Genomic DNA, 20426 nt, shown 5'->3' with positions numbered 1-20426 from the left:
AAATAATTCGGAGTGGCCAGGCGTTAGTGCTTTTCGTTCGGGCTATCGGAAACACTCACCATTGCGGTACCGGCCGAGATGTACTAACGCGAGGGTTGTTACATTCGGAATTTACAAAATGTTTTGCAATGCGAAATAGAATTTTGTAATTTCAAATGTTTCGTTTCACGACCGACAACAAATGATTAAAAAATGATTCTTCTTGAATGAGTTCAACTATTGGTTGTTTTATTTTTGTGGTGGATGCCTTAGCATTTTATTTGACTAGTTTAAATAAAAATTTATTGTACATACAAATAACAACTTCACTTTATAACTTCCTTTAAATGCTTTTGTTTTATTATAATCTCTTACAAGGCTTTTCGTACTCGCTGTTTTGCTTAACTTTGTTTATTTGCTGGTTACAATGTCTTGATAGTTGATAAAGGTGCTCGTTGACTTAAAGTTTGCTCAATTTGTTTTCGAATATACACTTAAAATAAACGCGCTAGTCCTTAACAATTTCTAGGGATAATGCTGATTTGGCCAAGCGATTTTGAATGTTGGTAATATGTTGGTATTGGTCCAGCAAAGCGAGTTGGAAGCACCTGCTTAGTAAAAAGAAAGCCTCAAAGCCTTATTCTTTAAAAGCCCCAAGCAGAAGAAGCTTGATTTGCAGAAGAAGTTCAAGATCCCGCGCCGATCCTCCAACGGTCTTTCAGCTGCCTTAGTATCCTTAGTTCTTTGGGTTCAGGCTCGGGTTTCACTCGTTCGATCGTTCGATCGTAATTCACAATCATTTTTGGGGAATTGCCGCACGGACGTTCACAATTACAGTTGGGGCGGCGACCGCCTGTGGCCAAAAGCGAAGAGTATTTGGGAATACTCGCCGGTGACAGGCGGTGGCCAATTTTTCATTTCTACCCTCGAGGTTTCAGATGCTCGGCAATGCACGCGCGCCTGCCGTCCACAAAGTGCGAAAATGGAAAATGCCTTTCCGAGCGGAAATCAAACAGTAATCTCTATAGTATTTCGTGGCACTTGTGGAACGGCTGTCGCGGCATTGCGACCACTGTGGCATGGATTGCGATGGCGTACATGATGAAAAACATAGTCAGACAGTGGTGTCGTATGTGAAAAAGCACCATTTTCGTGGGTGGCTGTGGGTGGTGGGCGTGGCGCAGCTGCGAGAGAGGGAAGGATGTCCATCTGTCGCGCCTGCGCAACCTTGTTGGTGGTGGAAGAGAGTGGCGTGCGCAGGGGGAGGCTATTTATTATTAATACAGCATATGAAACATAAGCTGAACATATTTAATTGAAAATACAAAAATCTTTGAGAGATTCCTGCGTACGCCACTGGTGGAATTTATGGCGCACGCGCCACTTGGTGTGGTGAGTTGGGGTGAGTGGGTGAAATGGTGAGTTGAGGTGAGTGGCGGGAAGAACTTGATGTGTGCGTGGTGAGCTGAGGTGTAAAGTCAATTTAAAATCTGAATTATCTGCTATTTTCAAGATGGAATATCGAAACCGAAAACTAAACCATAACTCAAATGAAAACATAAAAGCGACTGCTGATTCTTCTAGAGAGTTGGTTTTGTGGGCTTTTTGTGTCTCTTTGGTTTTTCTCATTTCCTTGCAATATTCATCAACCAATACCAATAATCACTTGAGTTAGCGTTTCGCTATATTGGTAAGATCTTTGATATTAATTTAGTGCTTTTTGTATTGTGAGGAATCTATGGATGGAAAGCTAAGACCCAGCATTATCGGGCTGTTTAGACGGATTTAATATTTTGGTTCAAAAACGCGCCTACAAGTAGTAAAAATTCACCATTGGTTTATAGTATATTCATGAGTCATTTGTTGTGTGTTTCTCTAAGTGCATAGCTAATTTTGTAACTGTATCGTCTTTTCTGTATATTTTTCGCTAACATTCAGTGAGTGTATCTGTGATTTAGTGTAATCTTAAAGATTTTTTTTAGTATATGCTACAGGTGTGGCTCTAGTGAAAGAGTTCTTTGTGGTTTCTGTTTTGGAAGAAAGTTAGTAAAAAGATTCTTAGGATCAAAGTTAGTTGTTATAAGAGTGAAAGATAATTGAACAGATAGAAAGATATACAGAGAGATAGAGGAGATACAGAGAAAGAGAAATAGAGAGTGTGTAGGCGCTGAGATAGATGTTGGAACTACAAAAAGTACTAAATTAAAATATGTTATTTTTTGCACTACAAAATCCGTGTGTGTTTTATTTTTAAGTTCATTGCCTTTTTCGATTTATGTTTTTTGTTTAAACTTTCGAACGCATTAACCGTCAATCAATCAATCAAATACTGGTTATAAGAATATTGTCAACATTCACAAACCAAAATCGTTAAGATATTTGTGGTTAAAATATATAAGTTTATCTGTAATCGAACAAACCAACATACCAGGAAAGCAATAAATAATACAAACAAAACTGAAAAACGATTGGTGTAAACATTGCATTGGGAATTTTCGCTAAGTGTTTGGGGTTTCTGGAGCGGAAGGGAGGCAGGAGGGTGCTGGATCGGGGAAGGAGTGAAAGTGTGTATGTGAACCACCAAGATAGGCCGGCTAAAATCCGATATCCCATCCATCTACGAGTGGGGCAAGATCGAACTAAGAAAACGGTGCGCAACTGTACTTGACTTTTTTGATTTTAGTAGGTTTTTTCTTGGCTTGTGACTTACCTGTGCCCAAGCAACGAAACTAGTTCTCATGCTTCCCTGTTGGACGGATACGGATTTTCTATTGATTTTTTTTAGTTAGTTTTGGTAAGCATTTTTAAACTAAAGCCAAGTCTAGGTTAAGTATTGTACAAATGCGTGGGCAAAAGTGCACGATTGTTGAAAAGTTGGTTAAGTGAGTAGTAAGTAGATAAAGCAAATTTAAGCTAAAAAGTAACAGCAACGGTTGAGAGTAAATTTTGCTAGAAATATACGTATGGTAAAAATGGTTGTTTATTAGCCAATCTTCAATTATACAAATGAAAAGGTTTACGCTTAGAATACAAAACTTCAAGTCGAATACTCTAATCGAGATGATAATCATAACTATTCATTCATAATATTAAGTCAAATTCCAAAAATTTAAATAATAAACTATATAAGCTATAATTCCGATTCGATTCGTTTTAAAACTATCACTAGCATGAATGAGAATTGATTTTAATTTCAATTTCATAATGAGGGATACGGGTTCTTTACGGGTCTAGGGTTTGGTATCGAAATCGGGAACTGGGAACTGGGAATTGGGAACTGGGAACTGGGTCTTCTACTTACAATCTAATTATCACTTGTTAACATAAACCAAAGGGACCAGGGTGATTGGTACTTTATACAGTTTGGTGCTGGTGGCAGGTTCTACTCTAAGATCGATAGGTCACCAAAGCTCGGTCTCATTGTTGCTTCGGTACGTGATATGATGCGTGGGATTTTAGTTGGTTTTGGTGTCCAAGCGAGAACCGAGAGTACAGCTTAATGGCTAAGATCTAGGGTACAGAGTATTAACAACAAAGTAACGTTTTATGCATTATGGAGTTTTCCTCCGACTTTGGAATAAACAAGATGAGCAAATGGTTCACTTGGTAACTGCAATACTTTTGGGATGAACTTTGATGTTTTTGAGGCTGGCTATGTACACATTGTGTCTGGGGTCGAGTTATTCCAAGTTTACATATGATTTACACAAATGTTCAAAGTAAGTCTATAAACGAATTAAAGTGTGAATCGATTACTGGCTTTTTGGTTTATCCCTCTGGTCGGGGCATTTACAAATGTAAGTAACAACGAAATCAAAATGTAATAACCACTACGATTCCTACTTAAGCGCTACATGCTTCAGCTTTAGCATCAACAACATGCAATTCAAATACCGAGTACGAGTACTGTGATTAAATTCGATTCGGATTCGACTTCGATGCGATTCGATTCGATTCGATTAAACTCGCATCTCAAGAACTCTGTGCATCCCAAGCTCGCTTAGGGTGTGTTTACTGTGTGTGATAGAGAAATAGAGAAAGCCTTCTGTCATTGGAAGCTTTGGTATGCATTCACATTCCGTAGATTGGGTTTTCGAGTCTTCGCTTGGTGCTGATCGAAGCTACTCGAGGTCCGACCTTTGCGGACTGTGCTCCAAAACAAATCAATCGAAACTGTTATCGTAATGAAATCAAATCAATCTACAAATCATACGCTTAGATAGAGAGGAAAAGAGTTAGTGAGTGTGTAGGGTTTTCTCTGGCTGTGTTGTATGTTCTGTATGTTCTGAGTATGTGGATTTCTGTGGGTGAACCTAACACTTTCTATCTGCTGAGCAATTGACCCATTAGCCAAGACACTGCCACTGCGATGGGTATGAGATGCAGCTGGCAACCGTTAGTGTGTAAATTTTTACTAGAATTGCACATATCTTCCTCACAAAAGCACATATGTCCATTGCCTGAACTTTCCATCATGCACACGTGATCGACCATGAATAAATTGATCTGTAACTGTGACGTACACATGCGTCGCACCACCTCGTACGCTGAAAGAGAGAGCGAGAGAAGAGAGAGAGAGAGAGAGGGAGAGAGAGAGAGAGACGGCGAAACGCACACACAAGGGTGTCGATCAATCAGTCAAAGGATAATCAATTGGCAATGGGCAGACATCTGGGTACAGTCACGTCCCAAGTCCGGGGTACAGTTGTGTCGGGTGGTGCTAAGTACTCACGTGATCTCTGATGCCGCACCATTTTCACGCAGCAACCGTTGCAGGTCATCAAGGGAGGTTGGTCCCTTGGCAGGGCCGTATAGTTGAAGGGATCCTGCATAATTGCAAATAATATCATTTTAGTCTATATATCTATATCGATCTATATATCCATTATTATTTTAATACCTTGCAGCGGGCATCTGTCCAGGAGTCGCACTCATAGCAGTAAATCGATCGCGCTATATGAAAAGATATTTCGTTATTATCAACTTTCGACTATAGTACGATTCTCTGCTGATCTTCGGACTAGTTTGAGGTTAGGTTAGTTTGGGTACAGGAATGCCAAAACGTGCAACAAACAAAAGCATGCTTAAAGTTGCAAACGCTTACAAACAGCAGGCAGAAAACATTTATTCATATAAATTTCTTGTAAATCTTTTGAATCGGTTAAGTGTTGAACAACAATTTTGTCTGACTAAATTACATTGCAAAGAAATTTTTACAAAACAGAATACACATTTATGTCTTAGGATTTACTAGGGTTGTATTTTGTAAATTTTTTTGTGTCATTTAAAGCATGCACGCACACTCTCACATATGAAGTATACAGGCATACGCATACAGAGGTAAATATGATTTCAATATCGTTATTCCGAGTATAGTTTGTTTCAGATCTTTATTCTTGTTGATGATTTTTGATTCTAAAAAAGCTATTTTGTTCCGAAACGCTCTTTACCGCAGATTTTCAATGAACCTTTAGAGGGTAGTACGAAAATAAAACTAAACAAAGGAGGGATGTCGAATAGCTTTGGTGCCAAACAAACTAGAGAAAAGTGCAAACTAAAGATAAGTGAAGTTAGGAAAAAGGTAATGGGGATGCCCCAAAGAACTGAATGGATATTGGTGGCATAGCTTTAGAAGTAAACGAGATAGCCTTAAACTATCGGCAGATCGAGCTTTGAATACGAAAACGATAAGATCTTGGGTAACACTGATAATCCAAAAATATTTCTTATTCATGGCGAACTCGAAATAAACCGACTCGAGTTAGTTAGAAATAGATTGTACATATACTTATGCATGACTCTTATTTTTTTTTAGATTTTGGCAAAAAGGTAATCAATGGGTTTAAGCAAAAGGTTTCTGGGTTGGAAAGGCAATGGACTCATACTTTGACATTCGGCTGAGGTCTGCGGAATCCATATGAAAGTTAGAAATCCGATAACGGCTGCAAATAAATAATGGAAGAGAGAGAGCAAAGTAGAAGTGGGCAGTAGAAGGAGCACAAACCAAAGATACAAAATCAAGGGGCTTGGGATAAGTGGGCACCAGACTATGCCCCGTGCCAGGTACAGTTGATCCCGCAGCTTGTTCCGATTCTGCATTCCCTCGAGCAAGCACAACTGTACCTGTCATTGAGTTATCGGCTGACTTTGGGTACGTTTGAGGAGAAAAGAGTAGTAGTTGGTGGGTGAAATGTCAAGACTACACACTTTGGGAATTACGTCTACACCGCACACTAGGTTCCGATGCCATTCGACTCCACCGCCTTCTCAAATATGAACATTACCAAGGTGACAGTGTTGTAAAAGGCAAAGAGGAAAGATTTTTTACAAATTACGTTTACATTTTGGTGTGAACTTCACTGCAAATCAAGACGCATACGTGTTGTTGTTGGATGTGACCAGGAATATGCAATAAATATGGGTGGATAGAATGTATAGAGTACAGACAGCTGCTTACAGTCGATATAAAACGGCATTTACAATCAACGGCACGTACGAAACGAAACCAGAAATGAAAACCAAACCAAACTCAAATCGAACGCAACAATTGCTTTTCACGTTTTTACAGGGGATTATTTTCATTTTAGATTAGTACGAAAACTGAAGGCAATTCTGTTCAAATCGAATGGGGAAATCATACGCAAAACGAAACTTACTTGGAAAACAATTATCGGTGGTAGCGAATTTTGCCAATGCCAAAAAAACTATATATATTTTTTGTTACCGATGGAAAATGAAAAATAAAAATAATGTAAAAAATGTTTTCAATCAAATTCAATTGAATTGTGAATGGCTTAGCAGCTAAACAAATGAAAATCAATCATCTCGGTGCCTCATCTAAACAATTTCAATTCGATCGATCAGCTTGCTCTTAAACGGAACTCACCAACTTATTCACATTTATGCGGTTTTTTTACTTAGTGTACATAATAAAATATGTGTATGTTTATGGAACTGTCAGTTGCAAATATCCTTACAGAATTCACTTTCTTAAAAAAACCGAAACCAAATTAGTTCTTAGTAAATTAAATCTTGTTTTTCCTAAACTATCCCCTCTGTTTGTTTTATTATTGAGAAATCTAATATATATCTTTATTCCAAAGTCCCCAGTAAGTTCATTGATCTGTGATAGAATATAGTTTTATGTCCCATAAAGCAGCGAGAACTTATGCTGGCCATCGGTTTATTATCGGCATTTGTTTACCACTCAATTGAAAAAGGTGTTGACCTTTGTTCATTATTATTTGATGATTATTTCTCGGACTTGTTTGATGTGTGTGAGGATGGATGAGTGAAGGGATTACCTGTTAATACCAACAGCCAATTGCCAACTGCATTTCTCTGCGTCCACATCTTGCCGCTTGTACGCCTTTCCACCCACCTGGAATAATTTATTTTAATAATCTTTTTCAATGTCTTACTCAGAGTGGGCAGCTTACTTGGAGTGGGCCAAGAATTTCTGAGTTTATACTATCTGCTGTCCGCAATTTGCACTCACTTCCTGTTCCTGTAGCGAAGCATTATAATGCCGTCACTAAAAGTAGTTATCAATGATATATTAACATAATTTTAAAAATTTAGATCACAATAAAGTTTTTAGTTTTGGTTTCTTAAGTCAACTTTTATAGCCTTTCCCCTCTCTTATTTAAATTATTTATTTATATATGCCTAAAAATTTGACTTACAGAAATTCCAGCAAGTTTTCCCCAGAAACGCTTCCCATTTTAAGTCCCCTGGGTTTTCCCACAATAGAATGGGAAGCATAAAGATTAACACTTTCCCGAACTGTGACCAACTGTGGTTTCCCAACTTTTATGGCGCGTTAATGGTGCACACGGGCGAGGGTCGCCGCATGAGTTTCGATGAGTTTGATTTGTGGCACTTTAAGTTGCCGCGGAACAGCCTCAGATGCGTGCGTCAATATGACAATATAAATATGTGGCGTATATATAGACCGCCTAGATATAAGTGGATCAAAAAGATGGCTCTAAAAATAGAGTCGCACAACCTCTAATAAGTGTTCTAGGTCAGTGGGTGTGAGTGTTTCTGCTTCTGTTTCTGCTTCTGTTGGACGGATGAGTTGAAGTCATGGCTGCTGCTGATGTCAATGCTTTCTTGGCACCCTGCGATTGACCGGCTTTTCGAATGCTAACCATCGCTGGTGTATCATATCATATCTTTCGACTTCCACATTTCACACGCCGCTCTGCATTTTACACATATTTTTGGTTCGGCTTGGCCGAATTTATTGTGGCATTTTTTGCATTGAACTTTGGCAAAGTGTCAAAATACTGCGAGGGCGGGCGACCAGAAAAGCGAGCGGAGCGGCGGACAGAACTATTTATATTTATATGTATGCCACTGCTAAGAATATTCTTTAAGCGATTCGAAATCAATGGGGATGACTGACTAATTGATACCTATTTGAAATAGATAAACACATAAATAACAAGTGCTGATCCACTTATCAACGCCTATCTTCTAGATGCTCACTACTTTAAGTACTTAAATTTGTTATTTGCTGCAGCAGCTGATGGTATTGATATTTATATTAGCTTTAATATCCCTTGATCTGCCAACTTATATACCCCTTGATATTAGAGGAGCATTAAACTAGCGTTCGGTCTATCGATCTTTTCAGGTTAAGGTTTTGGCTTGGCACCACCCAATTTAGAACAAAGTGTTGTCAATATGGAACCCACTATAGCAAACAGCATCACTGCATCAAACATAATTGAAAATGGGATCAGAGATATATTAAATTGGTATTTGACTTGCATTTGGCATTTGTGGTTGTTCCCGCGCAACAAGTGTTCGCAATGCCACCGTTTCAGCGTTGATTATAACTGGCGATCACATTTCCTGGCCATTCATCAAGTTTTAATGGCTCTAACGAGCTAATTGCATAGTGGGTCAAATGCAGAGCAGGGCTTTAAATGGCTTATTTTTAGACCTTTAGACTGCTTAACTACTTGCCTTTAGTCCCAGTTACTACTGGCCAACTGAGTTGGAGTCCTCGTTCATGTTTGACTGCCGCCTGCGTTTCGGTGGCCCAGACACACGCGAGTATTGATTTTGTGCGGTTGTGTTTACACCACGCTGCAGCCTCTTCACTTTTCCCAGCACTTGCCACTTTCCACTTTTGCTTTCCTTTCGTTTCACACTTTTCCGGGTCGGTTGGGTCGTTGTTTCATAAGATTGTTCCCGATTCTCGAATCGATTGGCCAGCTTAACTCGGCCAACTTGTGTTCTTAGCCCTCCCGAGGTCTACTGCAATTTGCATTCGACCCTCGCCGTGGTCTCGGTCGCTTTTCCGTCGATTGCTGACTTTTCCTTCACTGCTTTTTTCTATTGATTTGGCCCACAACACTTTAGTGCATCGCTTCGCCTTGATTTTCCACTGGCCTTTCAATTCACCGTGCTCACTTGCCAATTGTTTAATTCACTAATTCGAATAATTTATCAATTGTCGAACAATAAGTTGTGGCCAATTTGTGTCGATAGCCGTTTTTTATTTGTTAATTTTGTAATTTTTACTCAGCAGGTCACACGCAACGACAATGCCAACGACGGAGACGACTGCGGATTTTCCGATTTTCCCTTAACGCTTTTTGACAGTTTTGGCGCATGACGCTTTTGCCGTATGCTGCCACGGAGCTTTTCCGCATACCAAGTGTTGGAAAAGTCGGTCGGAAAAGCTTGCAGCATAAGCTTTTCATGGCGCTTCTTTTCGAAGGCGCAAAACCAGGAAGGAAAATTATATCTAGTTGTAAATCAAGGCAATATTGTTACAATGTGTTACCACGTTTATTTCAGTTAATGTTTCCCACTTTATTGTAAACGCATGAGAGTACAAGTAATTTTGTTGTAGATTGCATTTTAGGGCAGCTTACACATTAAATATTAGTTAGTTGAAAATGAACTTTGCATGAATAAATACATAAATACACACGAACGCAGAAGAACACGACATGGGTGTGTTAGACACTGAAATGAATGGATTAGACAAACAGATCTCATCTCTATCCCTAGATTCGAGTTGCATGGGTTAACTTATCTCTAGGCGTAGTCGCGGGCTCCCTCCAGTTTGCGCATCTGCAAGTAAATAAATTGCCATAAATCAACAAATTTAGTTGGCCAAATAAACAGGGATGCAAACCGATCGAAATGGTGGACGGGTTCGGTTGAGAGGATTGAAGATTTTCTAAACCAATGCTAGCGGTTCACAAAAGCGGCTTAGATTAGTTTTGCGTGCAGGTCGTAATAGCTTTAGTATACGAATATCTGCTGCTAAAGCGATAAAACATAACACAAGTTTTTAAGTTATAGTTAAGCGAGATATGGCGACAAATGGTTCGGGTTGCGGTTCGGTTTGCATCCCTGAAATCAAGTAACTTGGGAGTATTTACAATGCAAGTCTGAGTGAGTCTTGTGATGGGTGTTTGTGTGTGTGGTGTGTGATGGGTGTGTGTGTGTAATGGGTGGGTGGGATCACTGATCAGTAGAAGGACTCCTCGCTCCAGGCGCTTATCAACCTGACTCTCACCTCGCGTTCATCGGCGTGCGTTCGGTACTTCTCGGATGCCTCGTTCGCCTTCGGCACGGGCTTCGCCTCCAGGACCTGGGTGTAGAGCAGGGCGGCTGCCACGCCCCCCAGCACAGGACCCACCCAGTACACCCAATGCGACGTCCAGTTGTCGGTGGCAAAGGCGGTGCCCACGGTGCGGGCGGGATTCATGCTGGCCCCAGTGTAGCGGATGGTGCCCAAGTGGCCCAGGGTCACAGCCATGCCGATGGCCAGGGGCGCCGTGTAGCGGGAGTCCGGCTTGTGGGGATCACAGGCCCCGAAGACGACGAGCACCAGCAGGAGTCCCAGGAAGAACTCGATTCCCAGGCCCTGCAGCTCCCTGATATTGGTCGCCAGGGAGGTGTGGCCCAGGCCATTGTAGTAGTCCTGATCGATGAGAATCTAATGGGTTGGTGTACAAAAGCATTAGATATATATCAATTATACTGGTGGTACATAGTTAGCCGTCTCCTTCATCCGAAAAGGAAATTATAGCTGACTAATTGTAAAGCAGAATATTTGTATGTATATTAAAATAAATAAACGGATTTATTTTTAAGTTGAGTCATATTAAGCAGTTTGTGCTTATTCTCGAATTATTATCTGCCTGTTGAAATTGAAAGCTTTTTATTTTATAAAATTAATCCAGAAAATGCGAGTGTTTAATCATATATGTATGTATGTATACATACTTGACATTGGCATATATGTTATGCTTGGCAATGTCATCATCCGTATCATTTATCCACTCAACGAAAGAAAGCAGTGGTCAAAACACAAGTCATTTTCAACCGCACCGGATGTGTGACAATCAAAAATGTAATAACATGTATGTCTTAGCACGACTTTTAAAGTAAGCGAGATAAGTGTTTATGCATTGCGACCAATCATCTTAAAACAAAAGTGTTATTATACTCCAACTTTTAAATAATACACTTTATTTATATACAATTGTATACCTTGTGGAAGCTCACAGTTCTTATTGAGTAATTTATAAATCAAATGGGGTCTTTTTTTTAGCTTTGATGACTTTTAGATAGAACTTAGAAGTGCAAATGGAATACGTTGTTTTGTCATAAAGAAGATGTGTTTGGAAAATAGTGCATAAGTTTATTTGAACTTATATATATGTACATCCTTGTATTCACTTTTCTTAAAACTTTGGGTAATGAGTTCAAAGGAAATTCGGCTAGTTTCGATGCGTACTTAGTTGAGTATTATATATATATTTTTAATTTCACTCAGATATATGTAAGCATTGCCTACCTTAACCGCTGCAGTACCAGCAATGGCGCCCAAGCACTGGAAAACCACATAGAAAATAGCCCTGATCAAGCTGATTCGACCTGCGACCAACATTCCAGCGGTGACGGCAGGATTCACATGACCGCCACTCAAGTGGCCCACAATCTGCAACGAAATGAAGTTGAAAGTAAGTAATGAATATTAACGCAGTATATTGGGAACACCCACCGTGATGGCCATGAAGACGGCCAGGCCAAAGGCCAGGGCCTTGAAGGTGCCATCCTCAACTTGGGTGCATGCACCGCAGGCAAAGAAGTTGAGGATCAGATTGCCCAGGAACTCTCCAATCAGGGCCTGCCACAATCGCAGCTCCTTGGATTTGAGCTGGAATGCATAGAAAAAAGTAAGTTAACCATATTCTGCATATTTAGCTTACACAATGTTGTTATCATCTACTGACTAGTATTTCCATTAAACTGGGTTTTTTTTATGATTTGAACTCACCTCATTGAGACCCAGTGAGTATTCGAACTTTCCCATCTTCTTGACTTCGCCTTCCAACTGAAACTGACGGACTGAAAGAAAACACACGGAAAAATCAGTGAACGATGTCTGGTAGCTAATGCAAATGGCAATCCCAAATGCAAATGGAAATGTGTTTGAACATGGATGTGGACAATTGTCAGACTTTAGCAGGTAGTTAGCCACTTTTATCACTCATTTAAGGTGCGATATTGTTTTGGCCTCTGGTGACAGTTTGACAATCTGCATTTCCGCTGCAATTGTCTCGATTCCTAATTGGCCGACACTTTTGTCTGGTCTTCAATTGGAAAAGTCGCAGTTGTACAATATCCCAAAAATGTTCAAGCTTTATCTTCGTTTATTTATTTAATGCTCAACTGAAATGTGGGTAACTGGAGGCAAGCATTCGGCAATCCTCCTCTTAACTCTACGACTTTCATCTTATCAGCAATTGCAGCTGTATGTGAGAATATATTAAGGCAAACAAAGTGTATAATATTTAATTGGCAACGAGTCATAAAAGCGCGGTAAATATTTGAGCACAACGCCGTCAGGAGTGAACAGCACTCGCGAATGAGTGTTTGACCGGCGGTTAAGGGGTATCACCAGGTTGAGCAGACGCGGGGGGATTAGGCCTGTTTTGAAGTGTTCTAGAGTGGCATCAGTGGAAAGCGTTTGCTTTGCTCTTCTTATTTGGCGCAATGCGGTCACGAACAGGCCCAAAAATGGGCTAAGACTTGTTGGCCATGCCCCCACACATTTGAACATCAAGAGCTTTAAAAATACATAGATATGTATGTATAAATAATTTATATTGCATATATTACTCCATTTGTAATCAATCAGTGAGCGGTCAATGTTAATACCCATTTTCTATGCTCGCAAAGCATTCAAGTTGTTCATCACTTTGAGCATTCATTTTTCTAATGCAATCTTAATGAATTTCGTGTTTCATTTGCGTCATCTAGTCTCACATCGATATCAGCCAATAGACTCAAGTGCTCTGATATGAAAACGCGAGTTCTATTCCCTGATTGAGGTGCAGGGGGTGCGCTGGATGAGAATGAGCAGATAGTAATTGAGTTGACTTAAGAGGTTGGGCCCACGGATAAGTGGAAAGCCCACACAACTATTTCCATTGACTGGAGGCTCAGGAAAAATGGGTAGAAACCTGAGAGTTTCAATATTTGTCATCGCCCGTTAATCATTGCATTGTAAGCATAGATTGAGCGTGTAATTATAATCGTTATTAGTTTCTATGAAATGCTTTAATTGGCCAGCAACCAACTGACATTCCACAGTGCGGATTCACTAGTGCTGATTATCTCTCTGGAGCTAATGGAAATGGTTAAGTGGTGTAGAACCACAAGGTGTTGGGTCTTCGAATGAGAAATCCAAGCAATTAATAGGCTCTGATTAAAGTTTGCTTTGCGATTACTTCGGGCAGCTATTTATGGGATGATAAGCTTGTTTTATAATTGGAAACCCAATACCCCATACCAATTCTGGAATTTTCAACAGCGCGCTAACAAATGTGGGTAATTGGCAGTGTATAAGTGGGTCCGTGCCAATTCGCATAATATCCGAACAATAAAGTAAAAGTTTGCTCAACAAATTAGCACAAACGGCGAGAACAAAACCCACATAATTCACACAATTCACACAACTCACACAATTCACATAATTCGCACACCCAACAAAGTCAAATGCATTTCAACGCATTTCGGTCTGATTTTCGTCATTCGAGGCATTTTTGAGACTTTCGAAACGTGTATGAACAACGGGTTCATGAACTTGAACTCACGCCGAATTGAACTGAACCGCAAGGCGGCTAAAAATGTGTTCCAATAAAATTTAATTATATGCAAATATTGAAGAATGTCGTTAAGAAAAATCGCCGCACACAAAGACATTCGCCATTAATTAAAACACATGCAGATAACACGGGAATAAATCTTTCGTTGCTGCGACTGATGAGCTAATATCTTTGGACTTGCTTTTATGATGTATTTTTATGGACTCTAAAGGCAAGTAAACAAATTATCTTGACCACTTCTCAAGTGATATCAATACTATTGCCGTTTTGAGTAGCATTTAGTGGCATCAAAGTGATTACCAAAAGTTGATGTATTACCAACACGGTAGTCACCTGACATCTGCCTATTTTCAAAAGCTAAGGGACTACAATGTAATGCAGACTTTGAAGCTTAGTAACTAGTAGATAATCATGCCTAAAATCAGGGAACGTGCATTCCTGTACTTCATTTTTATACTCTTCGAAGTGTAGTATATGGCCTAGCCCCACATATGTACATGCCATCTAATGATGGCATTTGACGATATAGACGTTTGCAATTGTTGGCCGCAACTTTGTCACTTAAAAAGCCATAAAACTTACTTAAGCCTTAAATTTGTATGCAACGCCGAGCGTGGGAGGGGCAGGAGTGAGGAGGAGTGATAAAAGTGGGGGAAAGCAAATATACAGAGGCAATTGCAGAGTTAATAGCCCAAACTCCCACACGTGTTCGGGGCCACAGTGAAGCGCGCCGTGTGGTGGACAGGGCACGCCAATTACCAAATCAGAGAGCAGAAAATTGCTGCGGTCAACCCATCAATCACAAGTGTCAGATATGAAGCGAACTGAATGCCCCAAGCTCCGTAAGTCCCATTACCCATTACCATATCATCGGATCATGGCATTGCCCTGCCTAATTAACAATTAGCCATTGAATACCACACAATACCAAAAATATAGAAATCTTAAAAGCTTAAACAGATCGCACGACCACATCGTTTCACGCAACGCTGGTTTCAAAATGAAAAGCACAATAAAATGTCGCAAAGTTCTGGCTAAATTTTCAAATACACATATTTTGGCATGCATTCTTCTCATTCTATATTCGCGACTTTTAATTACTCGGAATCGCGCTGGCGGACAAAAGTAAAAATTGTACATAAATTGTTATACTTTTACGATTGACACATGCGGGGGCAGTCTAGCCAATTTCAAAAAACAATAACAAGCGAAAAACAGATCAAAGTAGATTTGATAAATTGCGAAGGGAGAGGGGGTAGAAGCAAATGCAAAACGGTATTACAACATTAGTTGCAGTGCACAGGAAGAAACTAAACTATTAAGAATATTTAGTAAAGCAAGGCAGTTATTAAATATTAAATTAGATTGTAAAAAATTCTACTTAAATATAACTCGCTTGGAAAATAATATACTTTGGACTAAATTGTGTTAATTCAAACACGAAAATAAAATAAATATATTTGAAATATTCTAAAACATCGTAATAAATGATTTGATTTCATTCAAAAAATCATTATTTATACATATGCTGAAATATTCTTTATTTTTATTTGCCCACTTAAAGTGTATGTTTTTTATGCATTTTCATGATCACTTTCAATTAGAAGTTTACCTTGTTTTCTTATTAGCTCACTTTGGCACCTTTGCACCTGCTTACGAACTCGGCTGAACGGCAACAACGACAACAACTAACACCTAAACTTGCACTTAACAAATACTTAATTCAATTCGGCAGGAATTCAGCTCACTCCTCGAGCGATCCGCGCACTTTGACTCGACGACAAAAACTGCGCGACCGCACTTGGCAGCAAAAAGCAAAAAGCCAAAGGCCCCAAAAACGATGGCGCAGAAAGAGCGTGGTGTATAAAGAGAGGAAAGAGAGATAAACGCAGGCGAAGAGCGCACAGATTAGCAAAATATTTTTTAAATAATTAAGAGCTCAATAATGTTTCAAATTAAGCATGTGTATTAACTATGTATATGTAATATATATGTAATATGTAAATTTGTAGTTTTGAGCTATTGAAACTGCTTACATTCTATACTTTAATTTAAGTTCAACGTTCAAGAATAAGAAAGTAACTAAAACTACCTATTTTTTATAGTTGTATGACTTTCCTAGCCGAAATACTTTATCGACTTAATGCACTATGCAAAGTTCGAAAAGGAAATGAATTCGAAATTGCTTGGATGCGCGGGCGCACCGCTTAGAAACACAACATGCCAGGCACAGAAACTCACCACTCCTCACATCCAATCAGCCTAGACACAAACCAAGCGAATATTTTTAATTGAAAATTGCGACCAATCAGCAAGTTTATGAACTGCAAATAGTTATTTAGGGGTAATATTTACACCCACCCATCATTCACGTCAGACAGTGACGCTTGCAGAAAAGTTTCCACTGCTTTTCGGTGTTCTTATCACTCAAATGGGCCCAGAAATCATGTCATCACCAACAATTTCATTAATTTATTTAGTGTACGCCAAGCAGAGAACACTGAACTTTTCCATGACATTTTGACGTAGAATCAAAATCACTTTATCTTTATGGGTGTTGTCTTCGAAGTTTATTTGCCTTTTTAAATGAATAACCGAAAAAGTTGCAGATCACAAATCCAAGCACACTTTTATGAGGCCGCCATAAATGCGTATAATCACAAATTTATGACTGCGAGTAAGAGGTGTAAAATGAAGTGTAATCGTATAATATAAGTAAAATATAAGAGTGAAAGTGATCGAAGGGGTGCACAGAAAACATTTTAATTGTATACTATGCCTGAAGTATATATGTTCGTCATTTATATATTAGCATATATTTAGGTAAATCGTTAAGAAATGTATGTAATTTAACATTTGTGCATATACGGGAATGAAAGTGTCTTTCCGGGTGTTTTAAAGGTTAACGTCAAGTCTTTGTTAGACTAGCGAATTTGGCAAAGATTAAAAATACAACTTAGCATTATCTTAACGCTTTTAGATTAGAAACATTATAGTGAGGAATCAGTGTACTTCACTAGTAGGTATATTTAATTTAAAATTTAAAGGTTTATCATTGATAACCGGTATTGTAAGAATCAGACGAATTGAAAAATCCTCCTCATACAAAAGTTTGTACCTCCTAGTAAGATTTTCTCAATTTGAATTTCTTTTATCACAATTACAAATATTCATTGCGCAGCTAAGCATATACGTAGTAAATTATTAGAATTTTTGTCTGGTAAATAGTTGTGTATATCAAAACCGACAACCTATGATTCAACTACATGTGGTTGTAACACTTCCATCGAAATGTGCCTCCGAGAAACAAACAAGTATAAATCATAACCGAAACTTCCCTTAAATCATGACACACAAAGTACTTGCTGTGGATAAAGATGTCTTCTGATTTACATGGAGCAAAAAGAACACTTCTTTGTTCGGACAAAAAGAAAAATCAAGTACAACTTTCAGTTGAATGGAAACATATGAAGCAGTGGACTCCTCCTGACACTTGACTCCTGACACCTGGGCAACGCCCACTTTTCAGCCACCACTCTCGATTGTCCTGCGATGACCTTGGCCCGACATTGCGCCCATTTGCATATGGCCTGTAATCCTGTGGAAGGGCTGGGCTTTTTGCTTATTTTTCCGCTGGCTTGGAGCCCCAATGTGAAATATGGGAAAGCAAAGTAATTGTGTCCTGACTGGCAAAATAATAAATTAGAAGTGTCCGGTCATAGCGCCCCCGAGTGTGAAGCCATTAAATCAGACATAGCTGGAATCTAAAGCTGCCAGTCGCACAATTCAGTGATCCGGGGCATGGGCTTTTTGCAGAGGGATTACTTCAATTTAATTAGCTAACAAAAACATTAATTCCCAAATGCTTACACATAAGTGGTAGTGTCCCAAAGTTCTTCTTCTATACTCGCGATAATACCGAGGTATTTTCATTAACTCCTTGAAATCCACTAGCTATATGCTGCTTTATGCCATGTTAGCATATTAACTGATAAATCCACATTCATTATCGGATCGGCCACTTCCGCACCTATAAAATTAGTTGCTGATATGCCAAAACTAGATTAAATGCTTTAAATACAATGCTTGGAAACGACTATTTCATCGGCGCACGAGTTTCAAGAAAAGTTCTCTGGTTTGTTTAGGCTTTTAGCGGAAGTTTGCATTATTTTCGCCGGCAAAGCGCTAATTTAGTTTTATTTTAAAGTCAAGTGTGCCTTGATTGCCGCTTAAAATCACATTGCGAAAAACCTCGGAACATCTGCGATGGCTTATCAGCATCGGACATAAGCAAATTTTCAACAATTGCCATTTTTTATGTGCCCATTACCGTTCCCCATCTTAATGGGCTCTCGATATATAACACGTACGCCATCAGTCAACCTAACTAAAAAAGGGGGAAAAAAAGTGAATAAAAAAATTGAAAACAAAACAAATCGTTCTTGATGTATTTTTATATAAAACAAAAGCCAGCGCGAGAACAAAAAAAAAAACGATGAAGTTGGGTAAACACAAATGGCAAATTGTACAAGTACAAGTGCTTGTGTCAATCAATACTGGAGTGCTGCGAACTTTTAGAATTCTCGTATTGGATAGATGGGATGGAGCCTTTTATTTCTGCTTAATTACCTGCAATTTTTGGCTCGGCACGCGCTTCCACATCGCTCATACGCAGCGGTGTACACCGCGCATGCTGCAGGAAGTGAGTATACGCCTCGTGTGCCAGCAGAATCAACCTTAACATTTGGCTGCGAGAATGTGAGGTACTCGCAGAGGTAGATCTGCGTTCCATGGGCAGGCAGAATTCAGAATTCGGCTGCGATGCCCGCATAAGATTTAAGATTCGCTTCTACGAAAGCTCTTCGAAATATTTCCCACGGCGCATGCGTGAAGACAACTCGACGACAACAACGACAACAATATGAAGCAGAGGTTAGTCATGGCTGCAAAAATATGATCGAGTCTCGAGATCGCGATCGCGATGGAGACGTAGATGTATACTCGTATGTAGATGACGATGGAGATGGAGGAGAGGCCGGGCACGGCGACAAGCGGCTGTAAATGTGCAAAACAAATAGCTCAACAGCAATCCAACATTTCGAATTGGACTTGGACGAGGCTTGCCAAAAAACAATAACGAGAACCGCAAGAGCAGACACAATGAAGTCAAACGCCAACAGCCGCAAGCAGCGGCCTTATTGAAACATAGTGTGTGATATGCGCGTACAGTGAATGCGGACTAAGGTGGATGCTGAAACTGAAAGCATAGCTGTGGAACTCAATATATGTCTGTTACTTATAATTTATGAAATAAAGTTAAGCAATGAAAACTGTTACTTATAATTTATGAAATAAAGTTAAGCAATGAAAACTAGAGATACAACTTATAATTTATGAAATAAAGTTACAATTATTATAAATTACTTGGATTGCCGGTATATTTAAGCCCAAAGATTGTGCTACTTTTAAGTAATTGTATTATGTACTATAATGTATATATTATTATGTATTATAAACTTGTACTTTAATATGTATTTAAGCAAAATGGCTTACACTCTGTTTACAGCAGAGAAGTTTTCTATATATTTTAGTAGAATTTCCAAGAGCACTGTACCACACGTGCGCCATACATCATACCTAGAAAACCCATCTGAATCCGAATTTGCATAGACCATAGTCTCGCCCTCACGCATCGCGGAGACCCACAGTTTTGCAGGGGGGCCACTAACCAAGATTGATGGAGTGTCAAAAGGCGGAGATAGAGCATCGCAGTTGGGAAAGAGAAAAAAGCGGAGAGTGGGGGTGCGACATTGACCTTTATTCGATTTTTGGCTGCTCGGCTCGGGCCAAATCAATGACAGGCTCCCAGTTTTTGCCACCTGATTGAACCAATTTCGGGCCATTTAATTTTCTACCGACTCATTGGCGCTCATTGTGCGCCCAAAATTCATTTCAATTCGTTTATTAGCCGCCCCCATAGGCGCATACTCAGTTTGTACCCATTCGGTACGAGATTATCATCGTTTCTGCCTGTGCGCGCTTACACATTTGTATTATTCACCTTTGTTTTCTTAATATACATATATATTATTATTATTTTCCTCTTCTTTTCGATCCACTTGGCGATCGTCCGTCATTTGCAGTTACAATTGCCAATGTTTCAATGTCAGTGGAGTCCGCTTACGGTTATTATTGTTACCGTATTTCGAATTGTTTTCGAAGCATCACAAGTGCCAAGTGCAGAGAAAACAGATAATTGCACAAAACTGAATTAAATTTAATTTGGATTTGGTAATT

The 20426-nt window shown here is 39.4% G+C and overlaps 2 protein-coding genes across 4 annotated transcripts; both read right to left on the bottom strand.

Moving 5' to 3' along the window:
• Window positions 1-317: 317 nt before the first annotated feature.
• Window positions 318-7515, bottom strand: LOC120444978 (protein quiver). Of its 2 annotated transcripts, none has more exons than XM_039625003.1 (6): window positions 7419-7515; window positions 7284-7360; window positions 6636-6683; window positions 4880-4932; window positions 4712-4805; window positions 318-4526 (listed from the first exon to the last, which is right to left on the bottom strand). In XM_039625003.1, the coding sequence occupies exons 2-6, from the start codon at window positions 7330-7332 to the stop codon at window positions 4303-4305; spliced, it is 468 nt and encodes a 155-aa protein (XP_039480937.1). In that variant the 5' UTR covers window positions 7333-7360; window positions 7419-7515; the 3' UTR covers window positions 318-4302. The 2 variants fall into 2 exon arrangements, with proteins under 2 accessions (XP_039480937.1, XP_039480936.1); XM_039625002.1 differs by lacking the exon at window positions 6636-6683 and adding an exon at window positions 5865-5921.
• Window positions 7516-9789: 2274 nt separating this feature from the next.
• LOC120446206 (aquaporin AQPAn.G) lies at window positions 9790-15927 on the bottom strand. 2 transcript variants are annotated; one of them, XR_005615835.1, is made up of 6 exons: window positions 15742-15927; window positions 12296-12366; window positions 12020-12175; window positions 11813-11956; window positions 10389-10948; window positions 9790-10074 (listed from the first exon to the last, which is right to left on the bottom strand). XR_005615835.1 is itself a non-coding variant. In XM_039627059.1 (6 exons), exons 2-6 carry the CDS (start codon window positions 12329-12331, stop codon window positions 10039-10041), a joined length of 795 nt encoding a protein of 264 aa, XP_039482993.1. In that variant the 5' UTR covers window positions 12332-12366; window positions 15742-15926; the 3' UTR covers window positions 9790-10038. The 2 variants fall into 2 exon arrangements, 1 of the variants encoding a protein (XP_039482993.1); XM_039627059.1 differs by having other exon boundaries at window positions 10526-10948; window positions 15742-15926.
• Between the last annotated feature and the right edge of the window lie 4499 nt (window positions 15928-20426).

This window comes from Drosophila santomea, chromosome 2R, assembly GCF_016746245.2.
Source record: "Drosophila santomea strain STO CAGO 1482 chromosome 2R, Prin_Dsan_1.1, whole genome shotgun sequence".
Lineage (NCBI taxonomy): Eukaryota > Metazoa > Arthropoda > Insecta > Diptera > Drosophilidae > Drosophila > Drosophila santomea.
This window is presented reverse-complemented; position numbering and strand designations above follow the sequence as displayed.

Coding starts and splice junctions, on each gene's coding strand:
- LOC120446206 (XM_039627059.1), bottom strand. CDS start 12,331: ATGGGAAAGTTCGAATACTCACTGGGTCTCAATGAG. Junction 10,949..11,812: donor CTGGTACTGCAGCGGTTAAG/GTAGGCAATGCT, acceptor CCAACCCATTAG/ATTCTCATCGATCAGGACTA. Junction 10,075..10,525: donor CGCACGCCGATGAACGCGAG/GTGAGAGTCAGG, acceptor ATTTACTTGCAG/ATGCGCAAACTGGAGGGAGC.
- LOC120444978 (XM_039625002.1), bottom strand. CDS start 7,332: ATGTGGACGCAGAGAAATGCAGTTGGCAATTGGCTGTTGGTATTAACA. Junction 4,933..5,864: donor GACCTCAGCCGAATGTCAAA/GTATGAGTCCAT, acceptor CTTTTCATATAG/CGCGATCGATTTACTGCTAT. Junction 4,527..4,711: donor GGTGCGGCATCAGAGATCAC/GTGAGTACTTAG, acceptor TCTCTCTTTCAG/CGTACGAGGTGGTGCGACGC.